The sequence below is a fragment of the Periophthalmus magnuspinnatus genome, chromosome 15, assembly GCF_009829125.3.
Source record: "Periophthalmus magnuspinnatus isolate fPerMag1 chromosome 15, fPerMag1.2.pri, whole genome shotgun sequence".
NCBI classification, from domain to species: Eukaryota; Metazoa; Chordata; class Actinopteri; order Gobiiformes; family Gobiidae; genus Periophthalmus; species Periophthalmus magnuspinnatus.
The window spans coordinates 9715170-9731803 of NC_047140.1; the positions used below are offsets into that span (position 1 = coordinate 9715170).

At 43.6% G+C, this 16634-nt stretch overlaps 2 protein-coding genes across 2 annotated transcripts in view; one reads left to right on the forward strand and one right to left on the reverse strand.

Moving 5' to 3' along the window:
* Positions 1–1081: 1081 nt before the first annotated feature.
* On the reverse strand, positions 1082–8785 carry LOC117382519 (5-hydroxytryptamine receptor 7-like). Its single transcript, XM_033979721.2, has 2 exons — positions 8220–8785; positions 1082–1985 (listed from the first exon to the last, which is right to left on the reverse strand). The coding sequence occupies exons 1-2, from the start codon at positions 8783–8785 to the stop codon at positions 1082–1084; spliced, it is 1470 nt and encodes a 489-aa protein (XP_033835612.1).
* A 1624-nt stretch (positions 8786–10409) lies between these two features.
* Positions 10410–16634, forward strand: part of arfgef3 (ARFGEF family member 3) — a 48266-nt gene continuing 42041 nt past the window's right edge. Inside the window, exons 1-2 of the mRNA XM_055227471.1 lie at positions 10410–10662; positions 16191–16242. Of these exons, the coding sequence (XP_055083446.1) occupies positions 10578–10662; positions 16191–16242 (137 nt within the window). The 5' untranslated portion in view covers positions 10410–10577. The remainder of the gene's footprint in view (positions 10663–16190; positions 16243–16634) is intronic.

Genomic DNA, 16634 nt, shown 5'->3' on the forward strand with positions numbered 1-16634 from the left:
TTTTGCGACGGACTCATACCAAAATACAATATTAATACAATTTACTTCAAGCCCAAAGATTATGTAAAGCCCCACTGCGTAATATGGCAGTTGATGAATCTACTAAAATATTTTAAGATAGTTTTGAATTGCTCTGATTTACCTTGAACAGGCATTTCTACTGTGAGCTGGCTTGCCTCTCCACAGACCTGACCTCTCTCATGACATAATACTCAAAAATGTTATTACGTTGACTGGATTTTGTTCATTATTTCTTCAGTTCTTCACACTTCTATACACATCTGCAGGTGATAAACAAAATGTGACTGTGTTGCCAGATACGACGTCAGCTTTCAGCGCTGGAAAGTAGCTACTTACAAATACTCACGTTACTGTAATTTGGTAGATCTTTGGGGTAACTGTACTTTTTTGAGTAGATTTATGGACATGAACCTGTACTTGTAATCGAGCATAATTCTAAACATGCAGGCCTAATTATAAGTAAAGTAAAAATCCAAATCCACAGCTGCCTCACCTCTTCATCTGCTCATTTCTAATCCAACAAACTCACGTAAGAGCACTGTATTGCCAGCTGAGAACATTATTAACCAGGCTATTTTCAATGCTCGTTCCACTCCAGTGAGCTTTTGAGTTGATGTAAGTTCAAACCCCATGGTGGAAGAAGGCAGAAAAAGTTACACAGTGGGACTTTATGGACTCTTCATTAGATGTTTGGCTTGAGTTTTCTGATCATGAGCAGACCTGGATCTACAGAGGTGCAAAAGGGTGCGTCGCAACCTCATCTAAAAGTGTTTACAGCCTCATTTTAGGCACATAAACTAATGGAAGTGTTTTGTTTTTGCTCCTCTTTGAAACCCTGATACTCCCTCAGTCATTTTGGTCTGCACCCAAATGGATCACGAGTGCCTTGAGTTTTAGCTTTTTGAAGGGTGAAGCTGACTTGCACCAAAAGGTAAGAAAAGCTGTTTGGGTTATTTTGGTATGGATCCTTCCTACACAATACTAGATCAAGCTTCTTTTTGAAATTTTAACCTACATTCTTCCTGTATCCCCCCCTCCACTTTTCCAGAACCCTTGGCCACTACACCTCAGACTCTGGCTTCTCCACCAGCTTGAGCGCCTCGTGCATGCCGGCTGCCGACAGCTTGCGGTTGATGTTCCGGTACCGGCACCTTAGGAGGTTACTGTAGGTGGTCCTCAGGTCACGGTTGAAGAAGGCATAGATAAAGGGGTTGATGAGTGAGTTGGCGTAGCCTAACCAGAGCAGGGTCCTCTCCAGCCACAAGGGCACGCAGCTGCACTCAACACCGCACACGAAGGGCCGCGCGGTGGATACGATGAAGAAGGGTAGCCAGCAGAACGTAAAAGCCCCCACTACGATGCCCAACGTGGCGGCCGCTTTTTGCTCGCGTTTGAAAATGGACTGGTTCTTCCTTTTGCGACGCTGGTGGTGCTCTCCGCTCTTCAGCAGACGTGACACGCGGTTGGTGCACTCTTCCTCCACTTCGCGCTGGAGTTTCAAAGCTGCCGACACACAGTCCAAGCTCTCCTCCTCTTCATTGTCTAAATCTCCTTCGTTTTCGCGACCCACCTCGGTCCCCTCCACGCTCGCGGTCTCTCCCGACTCCGCGTGCTGTGAGTCGCTGCCCGTTTTGGCACCGCGGGAGGTCGCAGAGTCGCCGTCCCTGGGGAAGCCGGTGATGGTGTGTTTGGCGGCGCTTAGCTTGGCAGCGCGGTAGATGCGGTAGTACATGATTAGCATTACGGACATGGGGATGTAGAAGGCGACCGCGGTGGAGTAGACGGTGTAGCCAAAGTCCTGACTGATGAGGCAGACGTGGCCATCGTTGACGTTCTGCGCCCAACCGAAAAGGGGCGGCAGGGTGATGGAGGCCGACAGGAGCCACACCGACAGGATCATCTTGGCCATGCAGCAGCCATTCTGACGCACTGGGTAGGTCAGGGGTTTGGTGATGCCCAGGTACCTGAGAAGAACACAGAGGAATCAGCAAGTGAGGATATTTACAATGGACTACATGTTTTTGTAAAATAGTTTTGTCTAGAGTTGATAAAGTGGGACAAAACATCAAAACTTTACCTACAACCATAGTCGAAATGAGCTTTTAAACTGGGCAATGTCGGACTAAAAGGGAAGATTGAAGGAGGAGAAGGAGTGAGGGTGGAGGAGGTGCAGGGTCTAGAAGATTAAAGGGCAGAATAAGGGTTGAGGAGGGAACTGTAGGACTAAAGGGGGATGTGGGGAGGGGAGATGGAGGACGAAAGGGAAGAATGAGGGTGGAGGAGGTGCCGGGTCTAGAGGACTAAAGAATATATTCTCAAAAATAGATCAAAATAAATTTGCCAACCAACAATGTCAACCATGTCACAAAAAAACTGGAGAAGTCTGGAGTTTTGGGTTTAATATTTATTTTATTTACTTTTCTGTTACACTTAACTGTAACTAAGACAATTTACCACATCATACCAACTTTATTTTATAAGCTCTAAAAACGATGACAGTTGGCCAACAAAATAAAAGTCACTGATAAACCTACAAGTCAGCATAGTACAGTGTAGACTACAGCAACATGAAGCTCTAGAATACAATCTCACAATGTTTAAAGTAGTGATGTGGCGTTTGTGAACAAGGCGGCTCTTTTGAACGGTTCCTTAGCATGAACGGCTGGAGCCGAATCTCAATTTTTAAAAGAATCAAATTTTTTGTCCTAATTTTGTCTATTTTTATACTGATAACACTGAACCAACGCAAGAATCAGCACAAAAGCAGATCAAGCGACATGAGTGAGAGCTTTGGGCACGAAAAATATATTTGGCATCATAATAACAGCTAGTCTTTTAATTATTATTATTGTAGTCCTACATTTTTTAGATTATGCATAATTTCAAAGAGTAAACACACTCCCACTCTCATTTTGAACCATCCATCCATGTATCCATTTTCTTCTTCTTACCCCAGGTTGGGTTACGGGGGCAGCAGTCTAAGCAGGGACTCCCAGACTTCTCCCACCCCAGACACTTCCTCCAGCTCCTCCGGTGGGACCCCAAGACATTTGCAGTTTGAACCATTTAAACAAATCTTAGCCTTGGTCGCTCTGTGATTAGTTTGTTGTTCAAATAGAGTTCTCACATTGGCTCCTGTCAGATAAATGAGTATAGTATTTTGAACAGCTCTTTGAAATGAACAGATCTGAAAGATTCAGATCCCATGAAAGACCCGAAAGCCCCATCACTAGTTAAAAGCCAGCAATAAAAGGTACGTTTTAGACAGGATTTAAAAACAGCCAGAGACTGAGCATGGCTAATCTTTAAAGGAAACTGGTTCCACAGCCGTGAGGCAGCTACAGGAAAAGGCACAGACCAGTGAAGCTTGTGGTTGTTTTTCGAGACAACAAACTGAAGCTGATCTGCTGACCTGAGGCAGATGAGGGGGGCATAATCAGGTTGGAGAGGAAGATCATGTTTCCCAGCTCCCGTTAAAAGCCGAGCAGCAGCGTTTTCGACTACCTGCAGTCTGGAAAAGACGGTCTGATTCATGCTGGAGTACAGTTCATTGTGGTTGTCCAAATGGGTGCTCACAAAGGAAAAAGATAGTATTTTCAAAGAGGTGCCTTGATAATAATAATAATACATACTTCACTCTAGACAGTTGTTACAGCTGGAAGAAACTGGATTTGACCACAGCACTTTATTAGTTTTTAAGTTTAAGGTCGGGGCATATTTTGATGCCCAGATTAGAAAGTACCAGCTTCACAAATTGAGATAATGGTCCATGAGAGGAGCCTGTGACGCAACAAAAAACAAAAAAACATCTATTCAGTTTTCTGACGACGACTGAAGGGGAGGAGGGGAGATGGAGGACTAAAGGGGAGAGTGAGGGGGCAGGAGGGAAGATGGAGGACTAAAGGTGAGAATTAGGGAGAGGAGGGGCAGAGTATGGAGGACTGAAGGGGAGAGTGAGGGGAAGGAGGGGCGGGATCTGGAGGACTAAAGGGAAGGAGAATGAAGTTTAATGACATCCAGGCTTTAATGTCATTGAGGCAGTCCAATTCTGGCACATGTCAAAGTGTTTACTGTCCATCTACGTGCACTTATGAAAACAAAAATAATAAAATGCAATAAATAATTTCAAGAGTGTGATCTGATTAACAGGATAATCTATAAAATGAGAATGTTTTGTCAATGGTTGGATCAGATGAGTAGTAAAGAGGAGCACATGTTCTCCTCTTATGGGACTGGCTTAGGTCTTTTTGTGATGCCAGATGGTTTCTACATAATTTGGTTTAAAGATGTGAGCATGTTCTTAGTGAGGGGGGGTGTCAAGGGCACAGTGGAAAATGTGAAAGGAAGACAATACAGTACAAATATAGACACACTACCTTTATTCTATTACAGGGGTGTTATGACATGGGTGTGTGGGCCTGTGATTTAAGCAGATTAATATAGATTCATTTCTAAAGTGGAAAAGCATCATAGAACAGCACTAAGCTCCACTGTGGCACCAGACACACCAAACAGGCAAATAAGGCAAAATATCAAGTGTTGTTTTCTGTATTATTTTAGTCATTTTAATAATGAAATTTACACAAAGATGTCTAACAAATATTTCAAACCATTGTTGATATTTTGTTGCAGCCCAGTCCAGAATGATGTTTCTTTTGTGTGTTTTTTATTTAAATACAGAGGGATATCAGATTGGTCACCTCTCCCTCTGTTGATTTTTGAGAGAGGCAATTGATTTACTTTACTTTTTCTTCGTAAGTGGTCATATTTGTTTTGCTATGGAAAGACCATGTGTATCCCTGATTGATTAACCCACCTGCCAATCATTTGAAAACGGGAGATTCACCGCTAACCAGACTCACATCTTTATAAAGTACTGGAGAACTGTGTATTCTGGACCCAGGCAACAGATTTTGATCTTGGGAAAAATATATTATTTTGAGATTTTTTTTTTTCCATATGAATACCACTTTTAAATATGAAAACATCAAATCTTATATTAATTATTATTATCAGGTCAAAACACATTGGGATAGACTCCTTTTACAGCAGTACCCATTTATGTGTTTTTTAAACTTTCTTTTAAATCAACAGTTTTGCAGAGACGTGCTCTTGGGATTTTAGACCATACTTTTTATATAGAAATGAATAAAAACACTTCTTTAATGGTGCACAATGTATCTTTCTGGTGGGGTACCAATAGCTTCATGTAGAATCTTGCCTTTTGATAATTCAGGTGTTTTTATTGGCTAGAAATACCTCAAAAAACATGCATTCTTACTGTGAACAGGGTCTCCTCTCCACAGATCTGACCGGTAATTTAGCCTAAGGTTGTCACCTCCTTGTCTCACGTAGATATACAAGTTTAATGCCATACTGTGGAACATTTCAGGAAAAGCAATAACATCTGTGGGTGACAGTGACTCGGCTGGCAAAGTGTTTTTCCATCCTGAATCCTGCTCTCGACAAAAAATTAATCGGTAGAGCCATCAGACCCACTGACCCACAGGTTGGCGGTGTGATTCCAGCTCCCACAGATGAATACTGTCCTTGGGCAAGACACTTCACACACCTCACCTGTGTACACTGGTGTATGAATGTGTGTGGGAATGGGGGAGTGGTTCCTTCATGTAAAGTGCTTTGAATGACTTGAAGGTAGAAAAGCGCTATATAAAAATGTGACTATTTGCTAAGCACATGCTCCTTCACTAGAAATATTACACAGTGCACCTTTAAAAAATCTTTCCACTTCTATGGGGTCAATTTATCAAGTCAGCTGTAACTGCCCTGCGTTCTTCTAGTCCTTCACAAATCTGAAGGTTTTGGTTTTAAAGAGGGAATATTATGCAAAATAGGTTTTGATAGCTTTCTACCATCTTTTAACATTGTTCCCTCATCAAAAACAACCCAGAAGAGGTTTTAGATGTATGTTTGAGTAATCTAGCAATCTCTCCCGGGCCCTATTTGAACCCCCTTTATAGTTAACTGCAAGATTCAAGGCTTAGTCATCCATGCTCCCACACAACAATTCTCCATATATATACAAAAACATGATACAAAACTGTACACAGCAACTTGACAAACCTGATGTGTTGTGCAGTAGCTTCATTAGCAGGATACACGGTGATTGTGTTGTGATAGCGCTCTGACAAGGGAGTGACTTGTGTGTGCCCGGGACCAGCCTTACATAGTGTGAATATTGTGATTCACGCTGTAAATCTCATCTCCCAGCTGGGACAATAATACACAGGCTAAACAGGCAAAATGAACCTCCCTGTGCTATGGTATAATATTGATGTGGCGAAGGTGCCCTTGAGCAAAGCGCTTCAGATTGAGGCCATATGCAGTCCCAGGTGGAGTGGGATTATGGCCAAAAGAGCACGAATGGCTTTTAAATTATGTCTTAAATACACAGCACTTCACTCCATAAATAACGTGATAGATTTTTAGGGCTTAAAAAGCTTTTAAAACAACTATGAGGGGAAAAAAGTCTGTTTTTCTTTCTACACTTACACTACACCTCTGTTTAAAAGTGAGGATTTAGGCGTAAGAGCTCCCTCTGTTGTATTTTTAAATGAACAGCATGACTCGATTTCAATTCTGTTATAATGTTGTCCCCTCATAATCCATTTACTGAAAATTGTATTTCGATTGATCCATGCATGATTACGTAATCCTGTATTGTCCTGCATTTGAGGCTTGAGTGGCCAGAAAATGCCTAATTTCACCTACCCCTTATCTCCGCCCCCCCCTGCTCTGTATTTACTTACTCAAATAAATCATACTTTGGGTCAGACATGTAGGGTAAAAAAATGTCACATAACCATTTTTTCAACAAAAATGAGAATCTACTGTTTTCTACAGTGAAGTGGCACTATGAAGAGGCGGCTAATCAATTTTAATGAGCTGTTTTAAATCAATATTATGGTTTACAATGCACAAAATGTAAATCTATGAGTGTTTTTTGTTGTTTTATTTTTTGAGCCAGGAGAGAAGCCTCTACAGCATTGGGACAGGAGCCAGACTGAAGGAGAAACGGCAATGTCATCATTCAAAACACTCATCCACATTTTCTCAAAGGAGCTGTTTGTATAATGCCTCTTGCGATGTTAAAAAAGTATTACAATCACAACTGAGCCTGTGTGTCCAGAGCCTTGATCTCCAGACAGAGACACACATAAGAGTGTCTCATTCTCAGTTTATGGACAGGCCTCGAAAGCTCAGAACCTTTAGAATTCACTCACTGAGCTGCAAAGGCTGCACTAGCACTGATTCATGACTGGCTGCAAGTGGGTTTAGGTAGTAACCATTCAGATCAGAGAGAATGCTTTTGAGTTTAAACCAAGTAGATTTCAGCATCGAAACTGGCAACCCAAATGACATGTGAGGCTCATTCTGCTTTGTGACTGCATCTTGAGAATTCAAAATCCAGATTTTCACATGGCACAATTGTAACACTTTCTGGAACATTAACATTCAAGAGAAGACTGAAATCTCAACTAAAGCAAGGGTGCCATTCACAACAGCAGAGAATGTTATAGCATCTAAAATGGCAACCTCACAATGCCCCAATCCAACTGCTTTTCAATTGAAAATGAACTATTGATGTCAGGGTATTAGTGTCAGTCTGAGGAAGTGTCAATAGAAAGTCCACACAGCTGATAGAACAGGGCTTTGAACCAAGTTTATCTGTGGTTCTTATCATCACAACTACGTCCCACTGAAATGTCCTGTTGTTTGTTAAAAAGACCGCGTATAATTCTGACGCAGCTCTTCATGGAATTAAACTTGCTTCATTAATCAGTTGAATTTATGGGGTTGACAGTTAGATACAGGCGTCACGTGTTTATGTCTTCTCCGGCCGCAGCAGAGTGCCCTCTGTCCGGCCCCTCTCCGGCCGCTGGGCAGGAGCACCGCGGGTGTCCGCGTAAAGGTCAGGAGTTGTCCAAGAACATTTGCGCTCTGAGCGCATGCCATCTCCCATGTCCACGACGCGCACATGTAACCATGAGCTAGAAAATATGCGTGTACAACAATTTAGTGTAGAACACACAGGGAATGTGTTGCACATTTCAATACACCCGCGCGTAATGACTTGTGGCACCACAAGCCGTGCGTAAAGGCGCACTGAGTGTCCTGAATAAGAGTGTACTAAATAAAAAACAGTGCGTTTGGATAAAAGGATAAAGTTGTCTGACCTGTCAATGCTGATTACGCACAGCGTCATGATGGACGCGGTGCAGCACATCACGTCCATGGCGATGAAGACATTACAGAAGAACTGTCCAAACACCCACTGTCCTCCGATCAGGTCCGTGATGGACACGAAGGGCATGACCGCGAGCGCCACGGAGAGGTCAGCCAGAGCCAGAGACACGATCAGATAGTTGGAGGGCTGGCGCAGCTTCTTGACGAAACACACGGAGATGACCACCAGCAGGTTCCCGCAGATGGTGGACAGCGTGAGCATCGTGAGGACTCCCCCAATCAGCACCTTCTCCACGCGGCCGTAGCTCAGGATCTGCTCTCCACAGCGCGTGCCGTTGCTCTCCATGACAAGCGGCGGACTGTACGTGGCCGGAGCGGTGACCGCAGCAGCCGCTTCCGCCGCGTCCTGCGCGATCTTCAGCAGCCGCGGAGCGAGCACCTCCGAGATGATCCTGTTGGAGCCCGCGTGGTCCCCGCCGCCCGCGCGCTCCTCGATCATAAACGACCTCATGTTTCCGCCACCGAACGTTCCGTTACTCGCTCCCAGGACGACCATTGTGGCGCGCGCGGAGCCTTTTTATCCATGGGCGCAGTGCGCGCTGCACAGATGCACAGATGTGCCGCTGGAGGTGTGAATGTGACTCAGTACCACCGTGACCCGCTGACACGCGCACCGTGGATCAGAGGCTCGCGCGCTCCATCCTGCTATTTACAGGCACCCCGTCATGACGCACGTGAGGCGCCGCGGGCACGCTCCCAAAATACGCGACCTATATAATACTTTTGACTCTGTTTGGCACGGGCCGTCTGTCAGCTCCACGTGCACAGACAGAGAGAGTCTGTAGCGCGCGCATTTATACCCCAAAAGTTACGCATGACGTAAAAGTCCAGTTTAGAAGAAGCCAATGGGACGCACCAGCGGAGGGCGCGGGAGCCCGTGTAGCACTGAGCTGTGGGACAGTTCCTCAGATTGTGCAGGGCGCGCCTTCCAGTAGGACTATGACATTTTCTGTGAATGCTTCACTCACACCGTTCATCCTTGTGATCTGTGCGCACTCCCTGGTTCCGTTGGAACCATACGCTTTAATGTGACACGCGCCTCTAGAGTTTTCGATCTCACTTTTCTTATGTCCTGCTTGGGAGTTTAGAGCAGCACCTCCACCCAGCGGCCGCTTACTGTCAGTGCAGCTGCTTTGTTTTGTCTTTAGATACATTTTCTCGATTTCTAAGAGGGCCTAAGAAGCACAATCTTTATAGCCTGTCATAAGTCTGCAGTACACCGTGTGCTTTATAGTAGAATGCGAAAAAGAAAAAAAAAGAAAAATAAAAAAATTACATAGGTCTGCTATAATGCGAGGCTACAAAAATATAAAGACATTTCAAATAAAACATGGAGGGGATCCAGGCCACTCACTGCCCATGACATGTTCCAGTCCTCATGTCCTCAGAGGCATGTGTCTGGTCACCATGTGGCTCATTTATCAAGGATACATAAGTGTCTCGTTCACTGGTGTATTACCCATAATGCAACAAGATGATTATAGAAAAAATAGGGACATGGATCTGGATTGCTTAAGTTTGTACTGTGATGAGGAAATAATGATCATAATAATTATAAATGAAACAATCAACCAATAAAATGAGACGTATATTTTATAAAAATCGAATGTGGTGTGAGTTCAGTGAATATTTTGTGCTTGTCTTGCTGCTGCTCGCTGCCTCATGAGCCGTGTGTTTGGGCTGAGGCAGGACACTTGCCTTGGAAGGACCTGACTTTGCAGGAACTGACTTAGGAAGCAAGGCAAGGCAGTGCAGCCCCTGTCCGTTCAGCTGTCATCTTTCACACAGAGGAAATCCTGCTGCTACTTATCCGCTCCACGGCCTGCCCCCTCTCTCCTCCCCTCCCCGTGGACACGCTGTGTAAATACTGAGTTGCCATGTTGGCGTAAATCCTCCTTTTCAACATGTCCTTTCTTTTACTGCTCCTCCTGCTCCTTGTTTCCGGTTTCCACACAACCGGATCTGGCAACCCTGAGACGCGCAGGTGTGGACTGCCCTGAGATTCAAAGGATGACAAAATACGTTTGACATCGTGATTTTTATAGCATTTTACAGTTTTACGCATTTATTTTTCGTTAATGGCACGCTTTGTCGCAAGTGTCTTCGCTTTTGGTGCGTTCGAGGCCGGTCCGACATCACATCACGGGGAATGAATCATCGCATTCTTCGTTCCACGGTGTAGGGATGATGCTGCTGTCAACGCCGCTGCTCCTTTAAGGCATCACGGATAGACCACCGCGTACCCAAAGATCCAAACGTCGCTTATATTCGTTACCGGGGCCCGAGCCATGGAGGAGATCCTACGGAAGCTGCAGAAAGAGGCGTCCGGGCACAAGCACAAAGCCCTCCGGGATGCGTGCCAGTGCGCCTGCGGTGAGTGGACAGCAGCCCCCCGGTGCTGTGGGTGGTGGGTGGGCGACGCAGGGCCAAAGACAAGGGCAGGAGCAGGGGCAGAGGGGGTAGGCTCGCTGGGGAAGGAACCAATGACATTAGTCTAATAAGTATAATTTCTAATAACGCACTGAAGTCCACATAGTCTGTGTTCACACATTTTAGCTCTGATGTGAACTTGGATTTATCCTATTTTAGGCTTTTTATAGTCCTGACCTAGTCCTTGTTTAGTGTTTAGTCCTGGTCTAGTCCTAGTCCAGTCCTAGTCTAGTCCTGGTCTAGTCCTTGTTTAGTGTTTAGACCTGCTCTAGTCCTGGTCTAGTCCATGTTAAAGTCTGGTTTAGTCCCATTTCACATGTGTTGAATGCACCCACAGTGATAACCATTTAGTCCTGATTCAGTTTTCTGTTTAAAATAAACTTTAACCCTGGTTTAGACTTGGATCATTCCTGATTCAGTACTTTCTGTCCCAGACTAGCCCACATTTAGTCTGGTTTATTGTTCTTGTTTAGTCCTGATGTTGTCCTGGTTTGAACCTAGTTTTCTATAATTCACTGGGTATTGATTTGGTCTCGGTTTAGTTCCATAGCCTCGGTTTAGTCCTGGCACAGAACCTTGTTTTGTCTTGTTTTAGTCATAGTTTAGAACTGGTTTATTACTGATGTATGGTCCCGATTTAACTTCAGATTTGGTTTAGATCTGGTTTGCTCCCATTGTAGTTTTGGTGACATCTGTGAAGGAAGTGTGTATTTTGTATGCTTTTAGTCCTGGTTTTAGTCCTGCCTTGGATCTGTGTTTAGGTCTGGTGTAGTCCTAGTCTGATTTGGCTCATGCATGATTTTAGTCCTATCTTAGATATAATTTAGTCTTGGTCTAGTCCTGGTTCAGTCTTCGATTAGGCTTGGTTTAGACCCTGTGTAATCCTGGTTTAGTCCTGATTTTTGTCCTGTTCTAGTCCTGGTTTAATCCTGTCCTGGTGCAGTCCCGGTGTAGTCCCAGTGTAGTCCTGACCTAATCCTGTCCTGGTCTAGTACTGGTTCAGTCCTGGTTCAATCCTGGTCTAGTCCTGGTCTAGTCCTGGTTTAATCCTAGTTTAAACCTGGTCTAGTCCTGGTCTGGTCCTGGTCTAGTCCTGGTCTAGTCCTGGCCTAGTCCTGGCCTAGTCCTGGCCTAGTCCTGGTCTAGTCTTGGTTTAATCCTGGTTTAATCCTGGTCTGCTCCTAGTCTAGTCCTGGTCTAGTCCTGGTTTAATCCTGGTTTAATCCTGGTTTAAACCTGGTCTAATCCTGGTCTGGTCCTGGTCTGGTCCTAGTCTAGTCCTGGTTTAATACTGGTTTAATCCTGGTGTAGTCCAAGTCTAGTCCTGGTTTAATCCTGGTCTAGTCCTGGTCTGGTCCTGGTCTAGTCCTGGTTTAATCCTGGTTTAATCCTGGTCTAGTCCTGGTCTAGTTCTGGTCTGGTTCTGGTCTAGCCCTGGTCTAGTCCTGGTCTAGTCCTGGTCTAGTCCTGGTCTAGTCCTGGTCTAGTCCTGGTCTAGTCCTGGTCTGGTCCTGGTCTAGTCCTGGTTTAATCCTGGTTTAATCCTGGTCTAGTCCTGGTCTAGTTTTGGTCTGGTTCTGGTCTAGCCCTGGTCTAGTCCTGGTCTAGTCCTGGTCTAGTCCTGGTCTAGTCCTGGTCTAGTCCTGGTCTAGTCCTGGTCTGGTCCTGGTCTAGTCCTGGTTTGATCCTGATTTGATCCTGATTTGATCCTGGTTCAGTCGTGGTGACCTTTTGAAGCTGTTGCTGTCAGTAGTCTTTTGCATGTTGAACAGATATGACCTTCTACAGAGGCTCAGTGCACCTGCCACAGCACTGTCCCAGCTGCTGTCGCCACACAAGCCCGACACATACACTCATATTGTTTCATTACACAGGAAGTAATGTATATGTCAATCAAATCAACCAAATTATAACATAAAGATCCACAGCTGTCATATGAATGGATATAGCTAATGCCTTCCTAATAGGAAGTGATCATGGGCGCGCTTCCGGCTCCATCGACTCTGGCTCCAATTTACATAACATTGGAAAATTGTCACCCATCTCCCTGTAACTGGTGCTGTCAGGCATGTCATTTTGGTCTTAAAATGTTTGTATTAACCCGCTGATCCTGGTTATTTTCCAATTATGTCAGTAAATCAAGATCTGAGCATTAATAACAGAGAAATCGGGCACCTTCTTTCCCAGAGGTCGCTCCCTATAGCGTTAGCAACAGGTTTGATTGACAGCGTTCCTAAGCACCCGCTCCCTGCTAAACCAGTGGTGTGGGCGGAAAGGGACGTTACCTTCAACAGCCTCGCTCTGGATTGACTCTTTGGTTGCTATGATACTCGTGGTCAGAACTCGGTTCCAAATTTGTATATAACAGCTCTAGCCTCGATGAGCTTCATTTGACTGGAGCCAAACGTTATGGGTGACGTCACACTCACTTAGTTCACTTCTTTATAAAGTCTATGGGTGTCATAGATTATAACTACAGAGCAGACTCAAACAGCATATGTCTGATTTAATAACTACACTTTAATAGCCTTAATAAAGTACAAAGACTTAATTCTTAATGAACAAATCATTTATTAATGAGTTTTTACCCCAAACCCTTCATGCTTCATTAAAGCTAATTAAAGTGTAGTTATTATAAAGTGATTTATTTTACAAAATCGATTTATAATAGAGTTGCAGACAAATTAAAGTGCCCATATTACACTGTTCTCTGATCTATGTTATAATGTTGTTTCATGATCACAACCAGATCTGGAGTTGTGTTTTGTTTCCTTCACACATGTTTAACACACAGACCCTGCATATTTAGGCTGTTTCACCTTGTGATGTCATATGGTAACACAGGGAGTGCTCCATTGTGTTTTTAACCCCCATACACCTTCACTAGAATCATTTGGATGAGTTTAGCCCTGGAATTTCAAATCTGGAATTTCTACTGAACAAAAGGTAAAACTTGTAAACTACCACTTCATGACATCACAAGGTGGAACAGAGCATTGTCACTTTTAAAGGTTCACCTAGTTGTCCAGCTTCTGGGTTCAGTCTTGGTCTAGTCCTTGCCATGTCTTAGTATATTGAAATGATTGCTGGATTCACACAAAATCTATATCAAAAGATGTACTGTCTTTTTTCATACACTGTTTCTTCTGAACGATTAGTTGCGGTCAGAGAGTCCCGTGGTGCAGATTGGCTGCCCCTCTTTCATCAGTCTTTGCCAGGGCAGCTGTGGCTTTAAAAGCAACGTGCCACCTTCAAGTCAGTGAATGAATAATGCTTAAAATGATATCACTTTAAGAAGCATGGTATGTAAGTTATACAAAGGCTAGATGTAACTAATTATAATCATCAGAGAACACAAGTCAGGTATTAATTACACCTCAGTTTTACCTGTGTGTTCACACTGTACAGTATATAATTATCAATTATGTGTAATTAGAATGTTCTCTGCAAAGAACAAAGTATCTGACTTTTTGTCTTGCCCCAGCACACATATATGTAAAGCGATTCATGATTTTAAGACTGCTGTATAAACATAAATCTGAGCTCAATACTTATCACAAAAATCTCTACGTTTCTCCAGTTTGAGTGTTGTTTTTGTTCTGAGCAGTCTGTGGGCGGTGAGTCAGACAGTGCCACGTCTTCTGCCCCTCTTCCTCCTCCTTTTCCCCCCTTTTCCCTGGTGGTGGCGCTCTCCTCTGAGGTCATCACGCAGTGCTAATAGGTTTAGAGTGATTCACAGACAGGAGAGTCCACACTGGCATCTGAGGTTGAAACAGAGATAATGGGGTGATAAAGACGTACACCGAGGAATAAATGAGGAGGAAGGAGTGGAAAAAGATGGAGGAGGGATGTAGAAGAGATGGAGGGATGGAAGAGGAGGAGGAGGAGGATGGACGACAGAGGAAGGAGGGATGAAGGATCAAAGGAGGGATGAAAGAAAGAAAAGGGAGGGATCCAGGAGAAGAATGAAGGAGAGATAAAGGATGAAGGAGAGAGGCAGGTGGCTGTGTTATATTGTTATGAACATTATATGAACTGTATATGTGCATAGATCCATCTCAATTTTTATTTTTATTTTTATTTTTTATGAACATCAACAATACACACTTTTAACCAGTGTTTTTTAACAAAGACTGTTCACTATTATTTTCTCATAAAAAAGCAGAAGGAACTACACAACGTTGAACACATAGTGGAACAAAAACAACCTCCTGAACATGTGGAAAAACATCTGCAAACCCATCTCTATTGACCTTTTTACCACGTTGTATTGTTGTGCCCTCATCGAAACACACCTGGAGTTGTATTTTGTTTCACAAGCTTGTTTCATTAATCCAGAGTAATCTTCTCTGAGCCTCAAAATTGCTCAATTCACATTTTGCCAGTTTTATTGCATCATAGGTAAAACTCTGGACTTCTCCTGAGCAGGTTTTAAGTCCATAATCCATCACCGAACTCATTCTGTGGTCAAAGTGTGTTCACAATGAATGCATGGCTCTTTTAGTATAGCATTCATGCGGATAAGGACTTTCTAACTGTTCATTCCTGTTGCTGACAGCAGAGGGAGATCCAACGCCTAAATACCTCATTAGAAATGGAGTTGATCTTTATCAAGTGTATTTTCCAAATTCAGACATTGTTTTAAGTTAGAAATCTCCCAAGGTGTAAGGAAGTTTAAAAGGGAATTAAAGCCACACAAATGCAATATATATGTTCTAATGTCTGTTCTTAAACACATTTTCTCCTCTTCATCTTGTGAAATCTGGCAATTATGAGACAGAATACAAACTGTACACAGTGTACAACGACTCAAAAGAACACTATAAAAGAACCAGTCAAATGCAGAGTTTGGTGCTGCTCCATGACCTGCCCCTGAAATGTGACACAGCCTGACCCTGCCTTAAGCACACACTGCTCTGTGGAGATCTGCTGATAGGACTGTGCAAAGGCAGGTACCTGAATGCACCACGGCCAGTGAATGTACCACACACAGTCATTGAATGCACCACACACAGTGCCTGAATGTACCGTGGTCAGTGATTGTAGCTTATAGCCTGAACATACCTGACCATCTGCCAACTGACAATGACCTGAAAGGCAATTTAAATAATGTGAAAGCAAAAATGTAATTGAAAAAAAAGTCCCTGTTAGTAACTGTCTTAGGGCCTGTGCTCGTATTTCATGTATTTGAGCAAAAACTCTCTTGGCCCATAAGCAGCTCTTGAGGTCAAAATAAATCCACTGTGCGCTGGCTGTGTCTAATTATAAAGCATTTTATTGTCCAAGAATCAAAAACTGACCTGTTAGCATGCTAGTTACTGTTAGCATTAGCGTCACGGCTAAACACCGCGCCGGTTTCTGAAAGTTGTGAAAAGCACTTATAAACTCATCATGGTTTTTCACCTTTTTAAGGCAGTAAAAATCAGGTACAGCGTTTTTAATATAATATGTTGTTTTTGTTTTGTCCACAGAAACCCTGGAGCTTCAGAATGGAACAGGCAAAGTTCCACCTTCCAAGCTACGGTAAGCCAGGAGAGACACTTTATACCACAGAAATGATATTACCGGTATTACAAAATGTTATACTGTATGGCTTACTGATAAAAAAAAACAAGCTTTGAACTCATTTTGTGGATTATGAAAAACTCCAGTGCTGAGTTTGCCAAAGTAGGACCCGCTGACTTTACAAGTGACTGCTACTGTGCATATTAGTCAAGGCCTCATAATGCTAAAAATGCTTCTAGCTAAAGTTGCTATTTATGCTACAACTGCTGCTCTTGAAGGCATTGGAAAGTCAAATGAATCGAGCGTAGAGAAATCTGATTTATCGAGCTGATATGTCAGTGATAATGGTGGAGGTAATGTCTTTATAAAGCAATGGGCAGGACTTGGACTGGACTTGGGCAGGACGGTCT

What these genes read in the sequence shown, in the direction of transcription:
- LOC117382519 (XM_033979721.2), bottom strand. Translation starts at nt 8,785, where the DNA reads ATGGTCGTCCTGGGAGCGAGTAACGGAACGTTCGGTGGCGGAAACATG. An exon ending in TGCGTAATCAGCATTGACAG is followed by an intron (nt 1,986 to 8,219) that starts GTCAGACAACTT and finishes TGTTCTTCTCAG; the next exon opens with GTACCTGGGCATCACCAAAC.